This window comes from Mustela erminea, chromosome 6 (genome assembly GCF_009829155.1).
Source record: "Mustela erminea isolate mMusErm1 chromosome 6, mMusErm1.Pri, whole genome shotgun sequence".
Taxonomy (NCBI): Eukaryota; Metazoa; Chordata; class Mammalia; order Carnivora; family Mustelidae; genus Mustela; species Mustela erminea.
The window spans coordinates 67,272,667-67,297,023 of NC_045619.1; the positions used below are offsets into that span (position 1 = coordinate 67,272,667).

Genomic DNA, 24,357 nt, shown 5'->3' on the forward strand with positions numbered 1-24,357 from the left:
TTATTTGTTGGTCAGAGAAAGCACACGAGTGCACAAGCAAGCAGAGTGACAGGCAGAGGCAGAGAGAGAAGCAGGAGCCCGATGCAGGACTCGATCCCAGGACCCTGGGATCTTGACCTGGGCTGACGGCAGCAGCTTAACTGACTGAGCCACCCAGGCGTCCCGTAAATGGAACATTTTTAAAGAAAATGTGTTTATCACAGTGTTTGGTCTTAAAATGTGATTAGTGTTGTAATATGTAAACATATCTAATCTTTTATTCTTTTGAGGTAATACACTCGCGCAGTGGGCTTTTATTGTTTTGGCTTTGCATTGATATTACTCTAGAGCATTCTTAATTCTTTCTTTACTTTAAAAAATAATGTTAAAGACTCTGTACATTCTCTCTGCATTTTCTTTTTGAAAGGGCATGTATTTTTGCTTTACTTTTTTTAAGAGGTACTATGAAGGAAGCCTGAAGCCTCTTTAGTTGTGTCTGAATAAAAATCAGTACAAATTTGTATAGGTTTTCTTTACTCACCTCTGCAGTGCTATAAAAGTTGTGCATTTGATAATGGTATGTATAGTAATGATAAAAGAATTGCTACTTCCCTCTGCTTTCTGAATGTGAAGGCACATTGTATCATGCTGATTGCTTTTAAATTGTGAACAGAAGGGGAAACTAGTTAGGAAGGCAACTATATAGCAGATCACTGGTGTTTAAGATTATATAAAATAATTGACATTTTGTATACATTATGTATAATCTTGTTTGTGTTAACACATTTAATGTTTAGCTTTGGTTAACCATGTCACACCTTTCCCTAATTATTGTGAACAATCATGAGTAACAAGTGAAGTAGACTGAAGATGAATTTTGGGGCTAGAAGGGTTGTAAACATCCTTTGCTTCGACTCCTTTCATGTGCAGGTGAAGGAACAGAGGCCCACGGGAGCCAGAGGTGTTTTGACTTATATACCTGGGACCAGGGCTCTTTCTGTTACAGCACATGACTCTATCCTATACATCTTAAATTTTATCACCCAAAATTGTTGGAGTTCAGACGTTTGGGTCTGGTTTTTGTAGGCTCAATTAAATAAAGTTTGAAAGTATTGCACTAATATGGGACAGATTATATTATTTTCACTTTTAGGTTAGGAGAGATTGACCAGGGTTACAGTGTTTAAAGGCATAGCCAGAATTTCATTCCATCTCTGTCTGATTCCAAAAGTTAAGCCTGCTTTCTGCTACTTTCTCTAGGACCACAACATCCCTAAAAAAGGTACTTTTTTTTTTTTTTTAAAAGATTTTATTTATTTATTTGACAGACAGAGATCACAAGTAGGCAGAGAGGTAGGCAGAGAGAGAGAGGAAGGGAAGCAGGCTCCCCACCGAGCAGAGAGCTTGATGCGGGGCTTGATCCTAGGACCCTGAGATCATGACCTGAGCCGAAGGCAGAGGCTTAACCCACTGAGCCACCCAGGCGCCCGGAGCTACTTTTTTAATTGAGTTTCTCCTATGTACCAGGGACTTTGTATAGTCATTTATACACAGTTTTTTTCTTTCTTTCCTGATTACTTTTCATGAATAGGTAATATTTACATAGTTTAGAAATTAAATTTACATATATACATACACATGTACTTATGTACACATATACATATTTGTATGTGTAGTAAAAGGTAGACCTTGAAAACTTTCCGGTTCATCCCCTGACCCAATTAGTGGTGTGCTAGACCCCGGTTATACCAACTTGGGACGGTGAATGTGTTCAACTCCTACCAACTCTGTGTTCAGTAAAGCTTGAAATCTGCCATGGTGGGAGTATTTTATTTAACCATACATACTGGCAAAAACAAGTTAGGACTTCACTGCACCCCCAACTTCAGAGAGAGCTGATTTACCAGCAAATTACTGTTTATCCCCACCACTATTAGTTTTTTATGGCTCATTCCAGAGTGTCTATGCATATACAAGCAAAGTCCTTCCAGTTTGTTCTCTTTCAAGATTGTTTTGGCTGTTCTCTGACTCTTGCAATTCTATATTAATTTTAGAATCACCTTGTCAGTTTCTACAAAGAAATCAGCTGGGATTCTGACATGGATTAAGTTTTAATTGTAGTTGAGTTTGAGTAATGTTACTATTTCAACAATATTAAGTCTTTCAACCCAGGAACATGGGATGTTTTACATTCATTTAGATCTTTCATTTCTTTCAACAGTGTTTTGTAGTTCTCAGGGTATAAAATTTGCATTTCTTTTGTTGATTTTTTCCCAGAGATTTTATTCTTTTTGTGCTATTATAAATGGAATTTTTTTCTAAATTTTTGGGTTATTCATTGCAAATGTGTTGCAGTACAATTTTATTTTTTATTATTGATTATGTATCCTGCAAATTGCTGAACTTGCTTATCATTTCTAATAGTTTGTTAGGGGATTCTTATGATTTTCTACATACAAGATCATATAGGGGCGCCTGGGTGGCTCAGTTGGTTAAGCATCTGCCTTTGGCTCAGGTCATGATCCCAGGGTCCTGGTATCGAGCCCTGCATTGGCTCCCTGCTCTGCAGGGAGCCTGCTTCTCCATCTCCCTCTCCAGCTCCCCCTACTTGTGTGCTCGCTCACTCTCTTTTTCAAATTAATAAAAATATATTTTTTTCTTTTTAAAGATTTTATTTATTTATTTGACAGAGATCACAAGTAGGCAGAGAGGCAGGCAGAGAAGGGGAAGCAGGCTCCCCGCCGAGCAGAGAGCTCGATGTGAGGCTCGATCCCAGGACCCTGGGATCATGACCTGAGCTGAAGGCAGAGGTTTTAACCCACTGAGCCACCCAGGCGCCCCAAATAAATAAAAATCTTAAAAAAAAAAAAATGTCACGTCATCTGCAACATAGAGATAATTTTACTTCTTTCTTTCCAATCTGGATTCCTTTTATTTCTTTTTCTTAATTGCCTGGGCTAGGACCTCCAATATAGTGTGGAATAGAAGTGATGAGAGAAGACAGCCTTCTTCTACTCCTGATCTTAGAGGGAATATGTCCAATCTTCACTATTAAAGATGATGTCATCTGTAGGTTTTTTGTTGGTGCCATTTTCTGCTTGAGGAAGTTCCTGTCTATAGCTAGTTTGTTGATTGTTTTTATCATGAAAGGTCCTGGATTTCGTGAAATGCTTTTTCTGTGTTTATGAAGATGATCATGGGGTTTTTGAAAAATTTTATTGGTATTTATGTTAATTAATTTTCAGATGTTAAATCAACTTTGCATTCCTGGGCTATAAGTCATGGTGTATAATTTGTCATGGTGTATAAATCTTTTTATATGTTGCTGAATTTGGTTTGGTGGTATTTCGTTGAGGTTATTTGTGTCCATATTTGTAAGATATACTGGCTGTAGTTTTCTTGTGATGTCTTTGTCTGACTTGTACATACTCTTGTCAATATAATCATTTTCTCTTTTTCTTCAGCTAATGGCAGCATTAGCTGCTGTTGGGCCTCCTAATCCACGAGCAGATCCAGAATGCTGCAGCATTCTGCATGGTCTCGTTGCAGCAGTGGAAACCCTGTGTAAAATTACAGAATACCAACATGAGGCTCGTACTCTATTAATGGAAAATGCAGAACGTGTTGGAAATAGAGGACGAATAATTTGCATTACTAATGCAAAAAGGTGAGACATTAATCATAATAATTCTTTCACTAAGGGAATTTTAATGTCTTATTACAGTTTTTATTTGAAAAAACAGGGACAGCATGTTAGTGTTTAGGCATATTTCAAGTAGCCTTTCTAATATTGAAGCCGTATTTATCCAGTTCTAAAATACTCATTTCAGTGAAATCTACTTAGATTGTCATCATATCGGTTAATTTGACTTTTTTTCTCATTAGTTTTTCAGCTGATTCTTTGGTATTGTGAGTGAACATGCTAAAGACAGTTCTTATTGAAGTAATTTTAAGTGCTTATAACAAGATACTGCAGCTGAATAGTGTGTTTAATTTTTTCACTGTATATTCAATTTGTTCTTTTTTATGCCATAGTGATAGTCATGTACGAATGCTTGAGGATTGTGTCCAAGAAACAATTCATGAGCATAACAAGCTTGCTGCAAATTCAGATCAGTGAGTATGATCATAAGTGAAATAAATACTCCATTTTATAGTCCTGTGTTTCATTATAATTATTGCAATGATTATAACAGTAATTGGTAGCATTCCCTTGAATTCTCCACTGGCTCTACAAATTAGCCAAAAAATGTATGTTTGATCAGAAAATTTTTCCATTTTCTCTTTCATGTTAAAATTTTACTTTTTTTTTTGATAGGAAAGGTGATCAGAAGGGTAAAATAATACATACATTTATAAAGCATACTTATTTTGATGGCTTGCTCTCATACTTTGTGTTACAAACTTGTAGTTGGTAGGATTATTTAATATGTACCAAATCAAAACATAACTAATTGCATTGTATGAATTTTTTAAAAGGATTAAAGTTGGGGCACTTGGGTGGCTCAGTTGGTTGAGTGTCTAATTCTTGGTTTTGGCTCAGTTCATGATCTCAGGGTCATGAGATCAAGGCCTGCATTGGGCTTGGCACTGAGCATGGGGTCTGCTTAGGGTTCAGGGTTCTCTCTCTCTCTCTCCCTCTGCCTCTTCTACCACCTCCCCTCCACTCACAAAAAAAAAAAGTAAATAAAGCTATTAAAGACATGTTTAGGACAGTTGCAATGTGGAGTTTATATTTGATTGAACTATTACTAATTTTCTTAATTGGAGTACTGGTATTATTGTCAATGAGTGGGATTATTTTCTATTATTATTACCTGATTTTTGTCCTTAAAAATCATTAGTTTTTGTTTTGTTTTGTTTTAAGATTTTATTTATTTATTTGACAGCCAGAGATCACAGGTAGGCAGAGAGGCAGGCAGACAGAGAGGAAGGGAAGCAGGCTCCCTGCTGAGCAGAGAGCCTGATGTGGGGCTCGATCCCAGGACCCTGGGATCATGACCTGAGCCGAATGCAGAGGCTTTAACTCACTGAGCCACCCAGGGGCCCCAAAAATCATTAGTAAAAGAGAAACAAATACACAATATATTCATTTTCTCTGTGGCGGTTATCTATTAAAAATTATTCCTGATTACAAGACATTTTCCTTTATTTTTCAAACACAAGAAAGTATCATTTTTGCATTTGTAGTAAATTCATATTCGTATTAGTACAGCAATTATGTGGTTTTTCTAAATATTTAGCTTTTATGTTAACAACAATATCCGATTATAGAGATATACTGTTTTGATATATTAAACTTTCAATAGTTTACCAACCTGGATTCTTTACATACTGTGTATTCTTATATTCTAAGTAAGAAGTTTCTCTTTAAGTCTCATGCAGATTCAGAAGTGTGAGCTGGTCTTGATCCATACTTACGCAGTTGGTGAAGACAGCCTTGTATCTGATCGTCCTAAAAAGGAGGTAAGTGCGGAAGTAATGCAAGGACAGATCACTGTTATTTATTAATAAGAAGCGCTGAGAAGGGTTAGCATAGGGGCGCCTGGGTGGCTCAGTGGGTTAAGCCTCTGCCTTCGGCTCAGGTCATGGTCCTGGGTCCTGGGATTGAGCCCTGCATTGGGCTCTCTGCTCAGCGGGGAGCCTGCTTCCCCCTCTCTCTCTGCCTGCCTCTCTGCCTACTTGTGATCTCTATCTGTCAAATAAATAAATAAAAAATCTCTAAAAAAAAAAAAAAAAAGGGTTGGGGCGCCTGGGTGGCTCAGTGGGTTAAGCCGCTGCCTTCGGCTCGGGTTGTGATCTCAGGGTCCTGGGATCGAGTCCTGCATCGGGCTCTCTGCTCAGCGGGGAGCCTGCTTCCTCCTCTCTCTCTCTGCTTGCCTCTCTGCCTACTTGTGATCTCTCTCTCTCTGTCAAATAAATAAATAAATAAAAATTTTAAAAAAGGGTTAGCATAAAAATGATCATATTGCCAACATTTTCTGCCAAGGTCTTGAGAGTTTCAAAGCAATCTCTATGGCAAAACACTTAGGATGATTCTTATGTTACAATCATAGATGTTAAAATGCTTTCTGTTTTGCTTGCCTGTTGAAGTTTAAATGTGTTGCAAAACCATACATAGTCTGTATTGTTCCTAAAATTTCAGTTACTGTAATGGATTTCAGTTGCTTTAATGACTTTTTATTGTATAAAAATCTATTTTTCATCATTAGAAAGGCAATATACTTTTTAACAAAAATAGACTCCGATAAAATTAATTTTACATGTCCAGAGGACAAAGCTAAAACTAATTTTTAATCTTGGTTTTACTTTTTAAATAAATTTGAACAATTTTAAAGGGAAAAGATGAGTCTGCTGATTTTTAAATAGATTGTATCACATAATATTCTCCATCAGTGTTGTGTTTAGAAAATAGATGTATGGATTTATATAGTTATATTAAATGTGTATGTTCTTATGTTCTGGTTTTTCACTTAGCCTTAATTTATATAAACATGGGAAGTATTACCTTACCCAAGTGTTCAATAGTTAAGTGGTATTTTTAGGTCATTAACTCTATCATTGTGTTTTTAGGTGGTTTCCAGTGAAAGCCCCTCCTTTTTTTTAAAACGTTTTTCTGCCTCTTTTGATAATGTGGGTGCATGTTGGCTTTATTTTGTGATAACTAAAAATTTATTTACACTAAATATTATACCCTGGACTGAGTGAAGGCTTATATAATCTTGTTATAAGTAACTTTTGGTAGCCTGATTGCATTTTTTGGTGATGAAATATGACATTTATGGCAATTTCCACATTCTTTATTAAAATAAGTAATTTTAGTTACAGGGCTTTTTCCTCTCCACAAAATTAATTGTTTTCTATAGTATTTCTCTCGGCCATTTCAAATCGTTTTGCATATAGATAAATAGAAGTAAAAACTATAAACTAAGATAAATATTTAAATCAAAGACTATTCCGCACTTAAGTTGCAAGAGAACAAAGACTTTGCCTATTTGCTACATCTTCTAATAGTTCAGTTTCTGGCAGATAATATAGTGAGTTCTTAGTATTTATCTGTTGAGTGAGTGTATGAGAATTTTTTGCTAAAATAATGATCATAGTTAATTTATGGGCCTTTTTATTTTTTCTAAATTCTAAAAAGTAAAAATACTTATATTCCCATCTGTAAACATATTGGCACTAGGTTACACTATATTAATGTTTTATGGGTTTTTTTTAATACTTTTTTTGTAGTTATCTCCCGTTTTAACCAGTGAAGTTCATAGTGTTCGGGCAGGACGGCATCTTGCTACCAAATTAAATATTTTAGTACAACAGCATTTTGACTTGGCTTCAACTACTATTACAAATATTCCAATGAAGGTAGGCAGCTCCTTTTCTTGCTATTTTGAAAGCTCTGCTTTGCTTTTTAAATATTTTTTTTTGACATGTATTGTTTATTTTAATTGAACCTTAACTTTTTCTCCCCATATCATATTTTCTGTTTTGCTAGCCCACATTCAGTGTCTTTGACCAGGTCAGTACATAGTGAAAAGCAACAAGAAAGTATCACAGAACAAAATCCTGTATTTTTCTTTTTAATAAGAGCACTGTATATCAGCTTTTTTGTTTTTAACTATGTTCTCATTATTTTCATCAAAATCTAATCTGTGTCTTAAATGATTACTTTTTCTGTGATTCTTTTCCTGACAAGTATGTTACTAGATTTTATTTTGTGCATCCTAGTGGATCTTTTATTTCCTTTATTATTGTTCTTACTCATCTAGTATGAAGGTGTTTGTAACTAATAGGTCTGACGGGGAAAAAATAGCTTGTAGTTTTAAAAGTTTATTATATTCCAGCTGAAAAACGGAAGATGTAAGTCACATGATTTTACTAATGGATTTTGTTAGGAATCTGTTTTTACCTATTCATTTCCATTATTTTATCACTCAGTTGCCTAGGACCAGCACAACGCCTGGCCCATAATAAGCTTCAGGTTAATTTTTACTGAGCAGAGTTGAATTTAATTTTATTGGTTACATTTGCAAATATGAAGTAGTCACCATATCTAAACATTCAAATTGGCTTTAAGTCCAGTTTCATTGTTTTGCTGCCACATGATGAACACTAAATTTTGTGAGAAATATGATCAGTTTATTATTAATTTCCTCCTTATACCAATGGCTGGCTCTCTAATAGAGATTGTAGCCTTATCCAGTGGAATGGTTTGGATGCAGAAGCAATTATCAAGTAAATTAGCGTAATATATTTTAATATATGTAATTTCATGAATTACAAGAAAAATACTCTGAGGGTGACAGATACCTTGCTTTTTAAATTTGATCATATTTGTGTGCAACTGGTGTGACTCTTTCTTCATATCTTTTTCTTGTAAATAGATAATATTGAAGTTCTTATATACTAATTAGTGAAAACAAGTTACTAAACTTGTTTATTAGTCTGTATTTGCTATTTCATATAACTGGTATTTGCTAATTTCTTATAGGTATTTAAAGATGCTATTTCCTCCTGTAAAGAGCTACTTCACTTTTAATTTGTATAAACTCTTTCAATTATATAATATTTACATATAAATATATAAATATTTATATTTATATATTTATATGTAAATATTATGGCAGTGTTGGCAGGACGGTACATTTGGAGTAAAAAATCTAACGGTTTGGAAGAGTCATCATTTATGATAATTCTGATGTAAGAAAAATCATTAAATACTTTATTACTTATATATAGCTAGTAATTTTTATATAGGTTCATATTGCCTTGGAAAACTATTGCATCTTTAAATAGATTAATCACTGAGCAAACTTTCCCATTATAGCTAATTATTGTTGGGTGTATTTTACCTCACTTGAAGTAAGAAGCAAAACGAACAATAAGTAACTTAATTATTTTGAAAATAAAACCAAGTTATTTTAAATTTTGCTTGAAGGAAGAACAACATGCTAACACATCTGCCAATTACGATGTGGAACTGCTTCATCACAAAGACGCTCATGTGGATTTCCTGAAAAGTGGTAAGTAAGAGATGTTGGAAGCTAGTATTCTGTAAGATCTGACATATGAAAGCATACTAACAACTTTGAGAAGTTTGTCAGTAAACAAACCTGATGGATAGTAGCCATTTCCTTCCACACTTATTCCACAGTATTATCTGTTAATGACCATGAAACTAGCATTCTGTAGAATTTTCCTCTGGGAAACACGAGGTGACTAGAACAAATACTAAGAGGGATAGCCATGACAGTCATGTCATAGTTTCCTTTTGCAAGCAAACTGCTTTGGGGAAAAAAAAAAAAAAACTGCTTTGGGAAAGCAAAAAGAACGAGAACTGACTTGAAAAGTGATAGACTTCCAGCTTGCCTGCATAAAAACCAGTTGTTTTTAAATTTAAATTTGTTTTCTTTCCCCTAAAAATTAATTGATTCAGTAGATCCCATCGCCAAAATCATTTCTGTAACTGTATCAGCATGGTTTGGGGGAGAAGACTCTGGAGATAATAGATAAGAGTTTTAGCTAAATCTTTGCCACCATCTAGCAAGACCCATGTTTCTAGACTTCAGTTTGCATACTTTACTGAATTGAAGATTATTAGATGAACTGTAATATTCCATCCATTCCTAAAGTTCAGTGATGTTGCCTTTAAGTTTTGGCATTTGTGTTAAGTCCTTTAGAATATTTTCTATGGAAGTTGATGCTATCAGAGAATAAATGGTTGACTTTGATCATGTTGTATACAACTTTTCTGAAGTTAGTACCTTCAACCAGTCATAACATTTGTTACATGTATAAGGAATCTTGAAATTAACCTAATACAGATTTCTAACATGAGAAAAACTGTTAAGATAAATGGTTTTATTTATGTTTAACAAAGGAATGTAAATAACTTGTTTTTAAAAATATAGTATGTGGAAATTACTAAGAATCTGTGAGGTAATAACCAACTTTTAAAATGTTTACTTTTTTTTTTAAAGATTTTATTTATTAATTTGACAGAGAGAAATCACAAGTAGATGGAGAGGCAGCCAGAGAGAGAGAGAGATAGGGAAGCAGACTCCCTGCTGAGCAGAGAGCCCGATGCGGGACTCGATCCCAGGACCCTGAGATCATGACCTGAGCCGAATGCAGTGGCTTAACCCAGTGAGCCACCCAGGCGCCTATAAAATGTTTACTTTTTAAAACAAAAATATTAAGAGTGTTCTTTGTGACACAAAATATTTCTTTCAGATAGTTATTGATTGACCTGTTGTATGTGTGACATATGGGCAACCTATGTAAAATGCTAGCTTTGCAGTAGGAACAGGATGCTGTGAGAATGTAGGGATTGCAGGTGATTATGCCTCCATGGTTAGGCAAGCTTTCCAGAGATGACATTAGAGCTGGATTTTGACGAGTAAGCTTACACTTTAGCCTGCACATCTTACCTGAGCTCCAGATCTACAGATTCTACTGCTACTGCCTAATTACATGTACTGCCTCAGAGTCCTAAAACTCAACACTCCCAAAACAACTGAGGAGCTCTGAGCCCTGAATTGGTAGTCATTGTCGCCTTTATCATTATTTTTTTTCCTTAAGATTTATTTATTTGAGAGAGAGCGTGTGCGCATGCACACGGTTTGGAGGCGATAGACTGAGGGAGAGGGAGAAACAGACTCCTTGTTGAGCTAAGTCCCAGGACCCCGGGATCATGACCTGAGCTGAAGGCAGAGGCATTAACCCACTGAGCCACCCAGGTGCCCCTCTACTTACCTTTTAGATGAAAACTAGTTTTCACTTTCTCAAAGAAACTGTCCCCTGATATCTTAGATTAGGTCAGATCTTTTTATAGATGCTCCTGGTACTGTATACATCTTCTTCAAAGCTTTGTCAACTTTATAGTTTGCATTTGTTCATTATTATTTTATTAGCACCTAGTCACTCTAAATGTTGTGCTTTAGATTCCATTAAGGCAAAACATGCTCACTGTTCTATCTTTTTTTATATTTACTTTGCAGACCCTTCATTTTATGTTTCTTCTCATAAATTCATTAGGATTCAGGATGATCAGTTGTGTATTTTAGATTTCTGAAGCTTTCTTTAAGTATTTAACCTTGTTGTCTTATCATTTAATGGTGTCAGAGGGGAGCAGTTGTGGATTCTTAAAATTTAAAAAAAAAAAATTGCTCCTAAAGCGCCCGGGTGGCTCAGTAGTTATGTATCTGCCTTCTCATCAGGTCAAAAAGAGGTCCTAGAGTCCTAGAATCAAGCTCTGCATTGGGTTCCCTGCTCCACACTGGAAAGCCTCCTTTTCCCTCTCTACTCCCCCTGCTTGTGTTCCTGCTCTCACTGTGTCTCTCTCTGACAAATAAATAAATAAAATCTTTAAAAAAAAATTTTTTTATGTTGCTGTTGGTTTTCAGTGCAGTGACTGAAATGATTGATTAATAAGAAATATGGAGGATAGTTAAATAATTTATTTTAATCAAAGCTAATATCCAAGTTTTACTTGGTATCTTTCTAGGAGACTGTATAAAAATGATGTTTTCCGAGAGGTATTTTCTCTCCTAGAGTTTAAACTGTTCTGGAAGTCTTGGGTTAACAATTTGAAGTTTGTGATCTATTTCATATTGTTTTTCTGGCTTATTCTTAAAGGTGATACCCACATAGGAGGCAGCAGTAGAGAAGGCTCGTTTAAAGAAACAATAACATTAAAGTGGTGCACACCCAGGACAAATAACATTGGTAGGTATTTTAAAGAAATTGAGAGAGAAAAGAACCAATCAAAGGTTCTTAAAGTATGTATTTCTTTTTGAATTTTTGTTTTTCATTGTGTTAGGGCCTCAATGAACATTTTTTTCTCTTTTAATTATGGAAATATTTCTTTATATTCTTTCAAATCAGTGTTTTCTTCCATTTCAGAATTACACTATTGCACTGGCGCTTACCGAATTTCACCTGTAGACGTAAATAGTAGACCTTCCTCCTGCCTTACTAATTTTCTTCTAAATGGTAATTTTCAACATTTAGTTGTTTTGTCTGAGAATATTACAAGTGCAATTATTAGTAAGAAATGTGAAAATCTGAATTCTAGAAAGCTCTCTTTAATATAGTCTGAACATATTTTATCTCCTAAAACACTTCTAAAGTTACGTAATAGTAAGAACCCTTTTAGCAGTTTTACTGTTTAAAAATAAGATGAGTTTATGCCTTTCAGATTGTTGTATCTAAAAAAAGTGTTATTTAATATATTTTTTAAGTATTTTTAAAGATTTTGTTGTTAGAATCTAAGTTGATTTTTTTGGTAGAATAGTACAGACTATTTGTTTTGGCCTATTGAATTTTAAATTGCAAGTATATATGGATTTCTTTTTTGCACAGTTTACCTTAACCATAAATAAACACTGTATTTTCAATATTATACCATATGATTCTTAACACATGACTTTAAATCCATGGTTTCCTTGTGCGAAAATTGAAAAAAAATTATTAAGAGTCCATTTACTGGATTTAGATTCTTAAAATAGCTTTACCAGTGATTACAACCCAGGTTTGAAAGCACTGATGTGATGGGTCAAAATTAAGCAAAATTTGATTATCAGCCTCCATAAAGTCCAGATTAAAAAACCTTTCGTCATGTAAAATAAAAAGTAGTTAGAATAACCATGCTGATATATAGGAGGTATTGTGGAAGTGAATGGAGACTTTTTGCTTTCTCCCCCAAATATTGTATAACTTTGATAATTGAAGAGTTATCCAACAGTTGTCTCCATTTTCTTCTTGATGTCCGGGAGGAAAATCTTACGTACTTGTAATGTATAAATTTTGTAACCAAACATTATACCAGAGACCACTATACTTACTTTGGAAAACTGCATAACTATGTAAACTTGGCATGACCAAGAGAAAACTGAGGCTAGAATTCAGGCTCTTAGGACTTGAAATGCAGATATACTGAATTAGCCAATGCTGCTTAAAATATGAGGCTTAATGAAATGAAAAATCTAGACATAAATTTTAAGGGAAAAAATAAGAGTTTATTTGAACTTCATCACTGATAGAATAATCTTGTTTTTGACAGGTCGTTCTGTTTTATTGGAACAACCACGAAAGTCAGGTTCCAAAGTCATTAGTCATATGCTTAGTAGCCACGGAGGAGAGATTTTTTTACATGTCCTTAGCAGTTCTCGATCCATTCTAGAAGATCCGCCTTCAATTAGTGAAGGATGCGGAGGCAGAGTTACAGACTACCGGATCACGGTAAGATTCCAATATTTATAAATTTTATGTTTTGACTCTGTCACCATTTAGCAGGTAGTTACTGAATGGCTGTTACATGCTAAGATCTGTGACAAATGGGGTTTGGAGAAGTTAATGATATATTATTCTTCTGATTTGACTTTTCTGTCAAAAGAGCTCTTTATCACTATATACTCTTCCTTATATATTCAGTGTGTATCTAGAAGTATATGGGTAGCAGTGACCCCTGAAATTGTAGGAAGGAATGGAAATTGATTTGAACTAGTATTTCAGGTGGAAGTTTATTTTGTTTTAAGTTATTACTTAATGGCAAATAAAAACCTTTCAATATTTGGCCACTGCTGCTTTGGAATAACACTAAATTTTTGTTATTTAAAGGTATATGTAAGGAAGTTTTATTTTGGGTAGAAGTTCTGTTCTGATTTTAATTTTTTCAATCCCCCTCCCCTCTTTTACATTCGGTACTTCAGAGTTGTTTACTTTGAGGTGGTGGTAAAAATTAAATGTGATTAATGTCTAGGATATACTTTGTAAATCAAAAAGTGTTACATACTGCAGGTAATTATTTTTGATTAGGCTTTTCTTTTTTTTTTTAATCTTTTTTAATAAGGAGAAAACTAATAAACATTCATCATAGAAAACTTAGGGAATACAGATTTCTTTTTTTAAAATCAAAAACAAAGACTATAAATTACCTATAATTCTGTCATTCAAAGATAACCACTGTTAACATTTTGATGTTATGTCAAGGTAATTTTTTAAGTAAGCATTGGTATTCTAATATGATTAATCCCTGATATAAAAGAGTTAAATTATAGAAGGGAAGAAAAATGAATGTTCCTTGGTTTTTAAAAAGTAGAACCATGAATGCATTTATGTTTGAGACTTTCTTCATCTCCCCTGTAATAAAGGCAAATAGGTTTCATGTTCAAAAAGAAAGGAAAAAATTAGTAAGGGGACTGTTACAGGAAATACTTTGTTGCATATCACAGGACAGAAGACATCAGGGAAACAGACTATTACATGTAATCCATACTGAAACATTAGAAAATAGTTTCTAATTTTATTTTATTTGGTTATCATTAGGATTTTGGTGAATTTATGAGGGAAAACAGATTAACTCCTTTTCTAGACCCCAGATACAAAATCGATGGAAGTCTTGAGATCCCTTTGGAACGCGCAAAAGATCAGTTAGAAAAACATACCCGTTACTGGCCTATGATTATTTCACAAACCACCATTTTTAACATGCAAGCGGTAAGTATTAAATAGTTTTCAATCTTTCTTCTAGATTGGTTATATATTCTTTATAGATATCATTTCTCGAGCAAAGAATCAAATATAGGAGTTTGCTGTAGATTAAGAATTACTAATAGAAAATTGAAATGATGGTTATAGGTTATCTCACCATGGTGATGTTTAAAATCAATTGAAGTTCTCCCTAGATGCTTTTGATATTTGTTTTTCAAGACAGATTTTCTTTTTATTTCTTAAAAAAATTCTAACAGGTAGTTCCATTAGCCAGTGTTATTGTGAAAGAATCTTTGACAGAAGAAGATGTGTTAAACTGTCAAAAAACAATATACAACTTAGTTGATATGGAAAGGAAAAATGATCCTCTGCCTATTTCCACAGTTGGTACAAGAGGAAAAGGCCCTAAGAGGTAGTTTTTTTCTTACTTTCTCTGTATATCACATTACTTGATACATACTGTTTTTAAGCTAACTTATTTCATATGTAAATTATATGGTTGGAGGTATGATTGAGATGAAATGATACAAAATACAGAATATCAGAACTGGATATTATAACTTAGAGTTACATCATGAACTGTCTAGGAAGAAAAAGTCCATGTGTAATGATTCCTTTTACTTTATTTTACCAGTAGCAAATGACCTTCAATATTATTTAAAGAGTATTTCTTAAGAACCCAATTTTAAATCTTTACTTCAGAGATGAACAATACCGTATCATGTGGAATGAATTAGAAACCCTTGTCAGAGCTCATATCAACAACTCAGAGAAACATCAAAGAGTCTTGGAATGTCTGATGGCATGTAGGAGCAAACCCCCAGAAGAGGAAGAACGAAAGAAACGAGGACGAAAGAGGGAGGACAAGGAGGACAAATCAGAGAAGGCTGTGAAAGATTATGAACAGGAGAAATCTTGGCAAGATTCAGAGAGGTGACTCTTTTTTTTTTTTTTTTTTAAGATTTTATGTATTTATTTATTTATGTGTCAGAGAGAGTGAGAAAGAGCGAGCATAATCGGGGGGAGTGGCAGCCAGAGAGAGAAGCAAGTTCCCCGCTAAGGAAGGAGTCTGATGTGGGGCTTGATCCCAGGATCCTGGGATCATGACCTGAGCTGAAGGCAGACTCTTAATCAACTGAGCCACCCAGGAGTCCCAAGAGGTGCCTCATTGACAATAGGGTACCATGGTGCATTTTGGTGTATCACATGCTGCATGTAGCACATTCATACATTCATTTAATGCATGTTTATTTAATTTTATAACTATGATTTTATAACTTAAAAAATCTAAGATGTCTTGTGGGGTTGAGTTGTAGGGACACCTGGGTTGCTCAGCTGGTTAAGCATCTGACTTAGTTTCGGCTCAGGTCTTGGTCTCAGGGTTGTGAGATAGAGTCCCAACTCTGGCTCCTCACTAGAAGGGGGAGCCTGCTTAAAATTCTCTCCCTCTCCCTATACCCCTACCATGCTACCCCGATGTGTGTGCATACTTGTGCATGCTCCCTCTCTCAGAAAAAAAGAGTTGTAATTATTTTTACTGTTGGGACAAAGTAGTGTTCAATTTTTTCCTAATAAACTTCTAAAAATCATAATATACCATGTTTGATACCAGTTTTTGCTTTATGTAGTATGAATATTTAAAAAATGGTTTTATTTCTTTATTCAGTAAATACTGAATGCCTTGTTTGTGTTGTGAATTTGGTGTAAGATTCTTGCCCTGGAAAAATGTACAATGTTGTGGTAGAGATAGACATGTAAGTCATTGATTACAGCAAAGTGTGGAAAATGCAGTTCTAAAAATAGGCACAGGATATCCTTGGGAGCATAGAGGAAGAGCATAGTCTTATTTCTGAAAACCTTCCTCAGTAATACACTCTTTTCCCTTAGTTTGTGATTTAGACAGTAACATCAAGGTTAACATTTTTAAAAAAACATAAAAAGTAGTAAATACTTTTTTTTTTTTTTTAAAGATTTTATTTATTTATCAGAGAGAGAGGGAGAGAGAGCGAGCACAGGCAGACAGAATGGCAGGCAGAGGCTGAGGGAGAAGCAGGCTCCCTGCCGAGCAAGGAGCCCGATGTGGGACTCCATCCCAGGACGCTGGGATCATGACCTGAGCCAAAGGCAGCTGCTTAACCAACTGAGCCACCCAGGCGTCCCAGTAGTAAATACTTCTAAATAAAAGTATCATAGCATTTCAGCTGGCTTTGGCTTCTACCTCCTTGCCAGAAATCAGAAAAAGAATCAGGTAAATACTATAATGGCCATGTTAATAAGTCCCTTAAAAATGAAACAGAACCTACTATGGAAAATTTCAAACATCTATAACAACAGAACAAATAGTTACTCATTTATTTTTAACAATTCATGGCAGATCTCATTTCACATATATCCACAGCCACTCACCTCACCACCACCACCACTTTTCCTCCCACATGGGAATATTTTGAAGCTAATTCTAGAAATCATATCATTATATCCAAAAATAAGTAGAACATTTTATTCTCTTTGACCATAGAAGTTCATTTCTTTCTTAGGGCTACTGAATTTCTGGAACACAATTAGCTCACTTTAAGAAGAGTGGGAAAAGGTATTCTCATTCAGACACCACTGATGTTTATATATTTTGAGATGTTTCTGTTCTCTGATGAAACTCAAAATGAGATTAGAGTTTAGTTCTTAATTTGTGAACTGTAAATACATTTCCACTGCATGTAAACTGGGCCACAAATGTTAGTAGATTTCTTAATCTTCAGTGTAATTTGAAATAGTATTTTGTCCGTATTTGTAAAAATTAAAATTGTGACATTTCTTCCAAAGATCACATTTCTGACATTTTAAAATTTAACTTCCTAAATTTTTCTCCCATGTTTTCTTATTTTACAGTGAACTACATTAGTGAATTATTACCTTATTATGATGAAGGAGAAGGGAAACATTAAGTTTAATTCATTAAGTTCTCCTACCTGATTTTAGGAGGAGGTTCATCTTTTGATTAGTTTCTAGGTTTCCTCTGTGAGAGCAGCTATCTTTTATTAAAACCAATTTGCAAAGTCTAGTTTAATTATTGAACCAGTTAGATTTAACACTTTCAATTTTATTTTTTGTCCCTCTGAAAGATTAAAAGGAATCTTAGAACGTGGAAAAGAAGAGTTGGCTGAAGCTGAGATTATAAAAGATTCGCCTGATTCCCCAGAACCTCCAAACAAAAAGCCCCTGGTTGAAATGGATGAAACTCCACCAGTAGAGAAATCAAAAGGTAGAGTGGGAACTGTGGTGACAACTGTGTTTGTAAAAAAGTTTTCCAATTTAGTTTTTCTGCAGTGTCATTTAATATTATTGCATATATGAGGAGTAGCTACTAACTGCTCCTGGATGTGGTTTGGGAAATTCTCCTTACAGCCTTGGAAAACAAAGGCAGAAAATGAATTTGTTGGTATTAAAGGAAAAGTAGTGTCATACCTTCATTATCGAAGCCTTTGGAAAATAAACACTTTTATTATAAAATCTGTGTTTTAGGAAATTTTAATTATGTGAACTTGAATTCATTTATATTCTTGACTCTATATTAGATATGCTAGGTTTACTGAACTCAAACTCTTCCTTAAACTCGTACTGAACTTAGGGAAAGATCTAATTTACCTGTCTATAATTTGGTGTGAATGACTTTCAGTAAAGGTATTATAAGTAATGTTTTCATTGTTAAAAACAAACAAACCAGGGGCGCCTGGGTGGCTCAGTGGGTTAAAGCCTCTGCCTTCAGCTCAGGTCATAGTCTCAGGGTCCTGGGATCGAGCCCCGCATCAGGCTCTCTGCTCAGCGGGGAGCCTGCTTCCTCCTCTCTCTCTCTCTCTGCCTGCCTCTCTGACTACTTCTGATCTGTCAAATAAAGAAAAATCTTAAAAAAAAAAAATTAAAAAACAAACAAACAAACAAACAAACCAACCCACAATGTTTTAATTTCATTTTATCTCTTACTTATAGACTGAAATGCTTAATTTCTTCTTTAAGGAATTCTGGCTGTCAGAGATATGAATTGGGCTTGGAGCTCCTGAAATTGTAGGCTTTACTTGTCTTGAAGATAAATTAGAGTTAGTCCTTTTAGGATAAATGGCAAATGGTGTAACAAGGACTGTCTGGTTTCTTGCTACTGTGCCTTCCCTAAGGCAGTAAATAAGACTTGGGGCTGGATGTATTATGACTTTTGGAAGCTGATCCTAGGGAGAAGCCTTGTTTGTTTTTTATATACTTACATTGTGTATATATAATGTGATACATGTAAATACTCTCCATTTACTGATTTCTTTGAAGTCAGAGATACGGGTGATCTTACCGTATTTGCCCTTCAGGCATTTGCCAGAATGCTTGAGAAATAAATAAATGTCTGATAAATTACTCTATTTTTCACAGGCCAAAATTTGCCAATTGATTAGGGTGAGAAATTTAGGTTTAATCTAAACAATGTTTCTATGTTCCTTGGAAAATAGAACTCTAAAAATTATTTATGGCAGAGTTAAAAGAAGTTAAAAGAAGAGTTAAAAGAAACCAAAATCCTATTAATAAAAAATAACTAAATAAAAGTGTGTCCATAGGGTGGAATTTATATAGCCCAAGAATAGTAATTACTGTTCCCTTTTGCTAATGTGTATCATTCATATTTCAACTTAAGCAAATCCTTTTTCAGGAAGGACTTCCCTGACCTCCATTTATAATTAAGTTAGATGCTTCCATTGCATCCCAGGATTACACTAGGTAGCACTTAGAGTCTTGGACTGACATTGCTTATGGACATCCTGCCTCTACTACTAATCTGAAACATTTAAAAAGATTGGGCTTTTTATTTTTAAGAAGGCTCCATCCCCAATGTGGGGCTCGAACTCATGGCCTGGGGACTCAGAGTCTCACGCTGTACCAGCTGAGCCAGCCAGGTGCCCAAAATGCTAGGGCTTTTTAAAATTTACTGTTGTGGGACACTTATGTGGCTCAACTGGTTAAGCATCTGCCTTCCGCTTGGATCATGATCCCAAGGTCCTGGGATCGAGTCCCTCATTGAGCTCCCTGCTCAGTGGGGAGCCTGCTTCTCCCTCAGTCTGTTACTCCCACTGCTTGTGCTCCCTCTCTCTCTGAACAATAAATAGATCAAATCTTTAAAAAAAAAAAAAAGAAAAAAGAATAAAATAAAAGTTAGTGTTATATCATACCACTCAATTTCCTGGCGCATAGAAGTTAAACTATTACTTGTTGAATGAGTGAATGAATGAAAATATAAGGTAAAGGAGAAAAAAGCAGGCTACGAAAACACATATACCATTATCTCCATTTTATTTTATTTTTTTTAAAAGATTTTATTTATTTGACAGAGAGAGCGGGGAAAGCAGGCTCCCTGCTGAGCAGAGAGCCTGATGCGGCCTCGATCCCAGGACCCTGAGATCATGACCTGAGCTGACGGCAGAGGCTTAACCCACTGAGCCACCCAGGCACCCTCCATTTTATTTTTAAAAAGAAGTTTGTGTACACACCTACATCTGCTGGTCACTTTTTTTTTTCTTGTCATTCTAAATAGATCCCTGATGCTTCACAGACTGGAAGCACTAAATAGATTGGCCCCTATGAGAAGCGATTTGGTTGCAAATCACTCTCTTCAACTTTTGTAACTTTCCTTTCAAGGCTGATACTTGAAATTCAGGTTTTTTTTTCTGTTCTCTTTTACAACCTAAGTCATATGTCTCTTCTGATTAGCAACTTCTGCAGGTCTTTTATTATATACTTCAGTTTCATCTGGTTTGAAAAATGACTTCCTGGGACTGTCCAAAGTAAATTTTGTGCCAGACATATACTTTGCATGTAAGGTTAGGCTATTCCAAACAGACCCTCTAGATTTGGTGAAAATCTCTTCAGCTCTTGTTTTGATGGGCAGTTCTGTGAGTTAAACAGTTCCATCACCCAGATGATTCTCTAGGACTATGCCTTTGTAATCATCCTACACTCTCCTTACTCTCAGTCCTGCATAATCATTGATACATTTTCTTTTCCTATAATTGTGCCTTTTTCAGAGTGCCATATAAATCATAAAGTATGCAGCCTTTTGAGGTTGGCTTATTTGATATAGCATAATACATTTGAGATTCATCTGTGTTGTGTGTTTGTCAATGGTTTTTTGAAACACATAGATAACTAGTTTTATTAGAATCTGCCAATTTATTTTTCCAAACTGGGTGTGTCATTGTGTGTTCCCACCAGCAGTTAGAGTTCTGGTCGTTCTGCATCCTCCAGAGCCTTTGCTGGATTTCTTTTGTTTCTCCTCTGATTGGTATGTAGTAGTATTTCATTGTGGTTTTAATTTCCATTGCCCTCATAACTGATGATGGTGAGCCTCTCTTCATTTGCTTATTTTCCATCTGTATGTATTTTTTTAATAAAGGGCTCATTCAGATATTATGGTTACATTTAAATTGGGTTGTTTGAGAGTTTTTTGTTGCATTTTGAGAATTTTTTGTTTCTTCTGGATACAGATGCCTCATTGGATACGTGATTTGCAAATACTTTCTCCCAGTCTGGTTTGTCTTTCTCCTAACTGACTTTTATGAGCAAAAGTTTCTAATTTTGATGAAGTCCAGTATATAAAAAAAAAATTTTATGGTTATGCTTTTGGTGTTATCGATAAGAAATTTTTGCATTGCCCAAAGTCACAGAGTATTCCTACATACTTTTTTAGGAGTTTTATACTTCTAGATTTTACATTTAGGCCATGATCCATTTTGAGGTTTTTAAAAAAAATTTTTCCATATGGTATAAGATATGAGTCAATGTTCTTTTTTCTTTTTCTTTTTTATGTAATGTCCCAATTGTTGCAGCAGCATTTGTTGAAAAGGCTATTTTTTTCTTCATTGAATTGCCTTTGCACCTTTATCAGATATCAATTAATTTTATATGTGGAAGTCTGCTTCTGGGTTTTCTTTTCTGTTCTATGGGTCCATGTGTCTATTCTTTTGCTAATACAACACTGTTAGGATCACTATAAGCAGAGTCTTAAAATCAGGTAGTGAGTCTTCTTTTTTCTACTTTTCAAAATTGTTTTGACTGCGCTAGTGCTTTGCCTTTTTCTTGTATTGTGTAGGAACGAGATAAAATAGCAAGCTTGAAGCTGTTATCATTAAGTTTGGCCATTGGTTGGCATCTAGGAACTTGGCTTCTAACACATTCCCTGAATGATGAAGTTATTTTGTCTTACATCGGAACACTTGCCTTCTACCTGAGAGTCTAGACTTTGGTAATTGTAGTTTGGTAGAGAATGCTTTTGTGTCCAGCTCTTAATAAAAACCCACGGTTCTGAGTCTTACACGGGCTTTTGGGGCAAAAATTTTCTACACACACAGCTGCATTTTTGCTGCTGGAGGGACCGTGCACTTGGTGTGAACCCTCTCTGTAGGGAGAGAGCATGGAAGGCTTGCAAGTGGATTCTTCTGTCCTTTGCTTGGTGTATCTCTTCCTCTTATCGATCTGGCTGTGTATCCTTACTCTGTTGCTGCAGTGGTTCTTAGCCCAGACTGTAACTTTATATTTAGTTACTTTAATCCTTCCAGCAAATCACCAAATTAGTAACTGGTCTTGGGGACCCCTGGACATTTAGAATAAGGGAAAGATGATATTGCTTTAATTTTATAAGATGAACAATGGAATTAAAGGTGAATTTTTTAAATTTGAAAATTTTTAAGTAATGAGTTCTACCTTGTTTCTCTTCTTTCATATGTAACACCAGGGCCAGTGTCCTTATTATCCCTGTGGAGTAATAGAATCAACACTGCCAATTCCAGAAAACATCAGGAGTTTGCTGGACGTTTGAACTCTGTTAATAACAGAGCTGAATTATATCAGCATCTTAAAGAGGAAAATGGGTCTGTATTATTTATTGTAGAAATTGTTTTTTTTAATTGCTTTATTACAAGTTAAAGTAATAAACACTGCTTATTTGTTGTGTTCAGCATTTTTTTATTGCTAATATGAGTTGATACATGTTACCTATAAAGAGAAAAAATTAACTCCTTTGATTCTTGGTACTTATAAAAGACTTGATTATATTGATTGTAACTCTTGGAGGATTGTATTGTAATCTATTGTAATCCTTAGAGGATTTCATTGCTCAATAAACATCATAGAGGGAAAAATCAGGGAACACTTAATATACAATACTGACTCTTATAAAAAATGGGAGAGAAATACATTTCTATTAAGTACTACAGTATTAGAAATGTTGATTTTAATTAAATAAATCTCAGGTCTGATGATTTTAACATCCTTTTTGGAAGACCTTTTGAAAATGTATTGGTAAAGGAGTTCTTTAGTGGAAAAGGAAATAAATTTTTGAGTAAATGGTAGAGGTTTTTTCCTTAGTTTTAAGCTTGAGTGGGTACCATGAAAAAGTCGGGAAAGTGACTTTATTTCTCTGAGCTTCAGTTTTTGCTCTATCTGTGAAACAAGGAAGGTAGAGTAACCAGAGAGACCCAACTGTAGTCCTTTTCTAAAGGACAGATGTTCTTTTGTCCTATGAATAGTTTAATTTCGTGTGAAAGTTGGAGAAAAAATATGGGTAGTTACTGAATGTTTTGTTTTACCACTCATTTTTTTCCTTCTGTTTTTCAGAATGGAGACGACAGAAAATGGCAAAGCCAGCCGACAGTGAAGAATGACTTGAGGAACTAAAATTTACTATATTGCATACATATTTTGGGCAGAATTTGATATAGTACTTTTACAGCAAGATTGTATAGTTATGTTGCCTGGACTGGTTTTTACATTTTTAAAATATTTCAACTAACTTTATCTTTTTTGTATTAATTGTAAAATTGGCACATATATCAAAAAATATACATTTGAAATTTGTCCTCCCAAATCACACAAATTTATTTTATGGTAAAAGGATGTTCCCTCTGGAAATGTTTTTTAAAAAATTCTTAGGCTTCTCTTTGCCAAATAAAAACTAAAAATTTCTGAAGTGCAAAATATTGGAGTATTCTTTGAGAAGACAGGTAATTTATTTGATGGCTGTCATTTTTAGAAATTTAAAAAAGAACTATCAGGATTTAGGTGAGATTTGTAATACTCAATATAAAATATTTTCTCTTAATCTGCAGCATATATACAGTGCTTTTCCAAATAAGAATGTTGTTTTTGTTTATTTTATATTTTATTTTGTGTAGGTGGTGTAGGTATTAGCCATTTATTTATTTATTTATTTATTTATTTATTTATTTTTAAAAGATTTTATTTATTTATTTATTTATTTATTTGACAGAGAGAAATCACAAGTAGATGGAGAGGCAGGCAGAGAGAGAGAGAGGGAAGCAGGCTCTCTGCTGAGCAGAGAGCCCGATGCGGGACTCGATCCCAGGAACCTGAGATCATGACCTGAGCCGAAGGCAGCGGCTTAACCCACTGAGCCACCCAGGCGCCCGGTATTAGCCATTTAAAAGCAGAATTTATATTATCCATTTGAATAATGTTGCATGTTATTCCTGCTAAAAATGTACTGTCCACTGACTTCTCATATTAAAGAGGATTATAAAGATTACTTCATAGACTTAGAAGAAAGGAAGTTACTAGGTTGTTTGCTTTTAACTCAGAATAGAATCTTGGTCTCCTTATCTGTCACATGTCATGGTTACAGGGTGTATGTTTGGTGAGACTTCTTTTGCTGCTTCTTCTGGAGGCTTATAACATGCTACAAGAAACAGGTTTCAGTGTTAAATGCTAATTCGAGGCTTGTTATTTTTCCTTGAGTGTTTACTAGAGGAGACAAAAGCTTTGCTTAAACATAGAGATTCAGTATTTTCTATTTAAACTACTGCAGTTTAAACAAGGGTTTGGTGGGCTCCCTTGTCAAGCCAG

At 34.8% G+C, this 24,357-nt stretch overlaps 1 protein-coding gene across 3 annotated transcripts in view; it reads left to right on the plus strand.

The window, feature by feature from the left end:
- INTS13 (integrator complex subunit 13) overlaps positions 1-23,404 on the plus strand; it is a 28,519-nt gene extending 5,115 nt beyond the window's left edge. Inside the window, exons 4-17 of one of the 3 annotated variants that reach the window (XM_032347599.1) lie at positions 3,444-3,646; positions 4,015-4,095; positions 5,355-5,445; positions 7,216-7,344; positions 8,918-9,002; positions 11,617-11,706; positions 11,866-11,973; positions 13,043-13,221; positions 14,308-14,478; positions 14,730-14,884; positions 15,175-15,405; positions 17,592-17,731; positions 22,232-22,367; positions 23,113-23,404. In XM_032347599.1, the coding sequence (XP_032203490.1) occupies positions 3,444-3,646; positions 4,015-4,095; positions 5,355-5,445; positions 7,216-7,344; positions 8,918-9,002; positions 11,617-11,706; positions 11,866-11,973; positions 13,043-13,221; positions 14,308-14,478; positions 14,730-14,884; positions 15,175-15,405; positions 17,592-17,731; positions 22,232-22,367; positions 23,113-23,152 (1,839 nt within the window). In that variant the 3' untranslated portion in view covers positions 23,153-23,404. The remainder of the gene's footprint in view (positions 1-3,443; positions 3,647-4,014; positions 4,096-5,354; positions 5,446-7,215; positions 7,345-8,917; positions 9,003-11,616; positions 11,707-11,865; positions 11,974-13,042; positions 13,222-14,307; positions 14,479-14,729; positions 14,885-15,174; positions 15,406-17,591; positions 17,732-22,231; positions 22,368-23,112) is intronic. The other 2 variants (XM_032347600.1, XM_032347601.1) reach the window with 2 other exon arrangements.
- Positions 23,405-24,357: the final 953 nt, after the last annotated feature.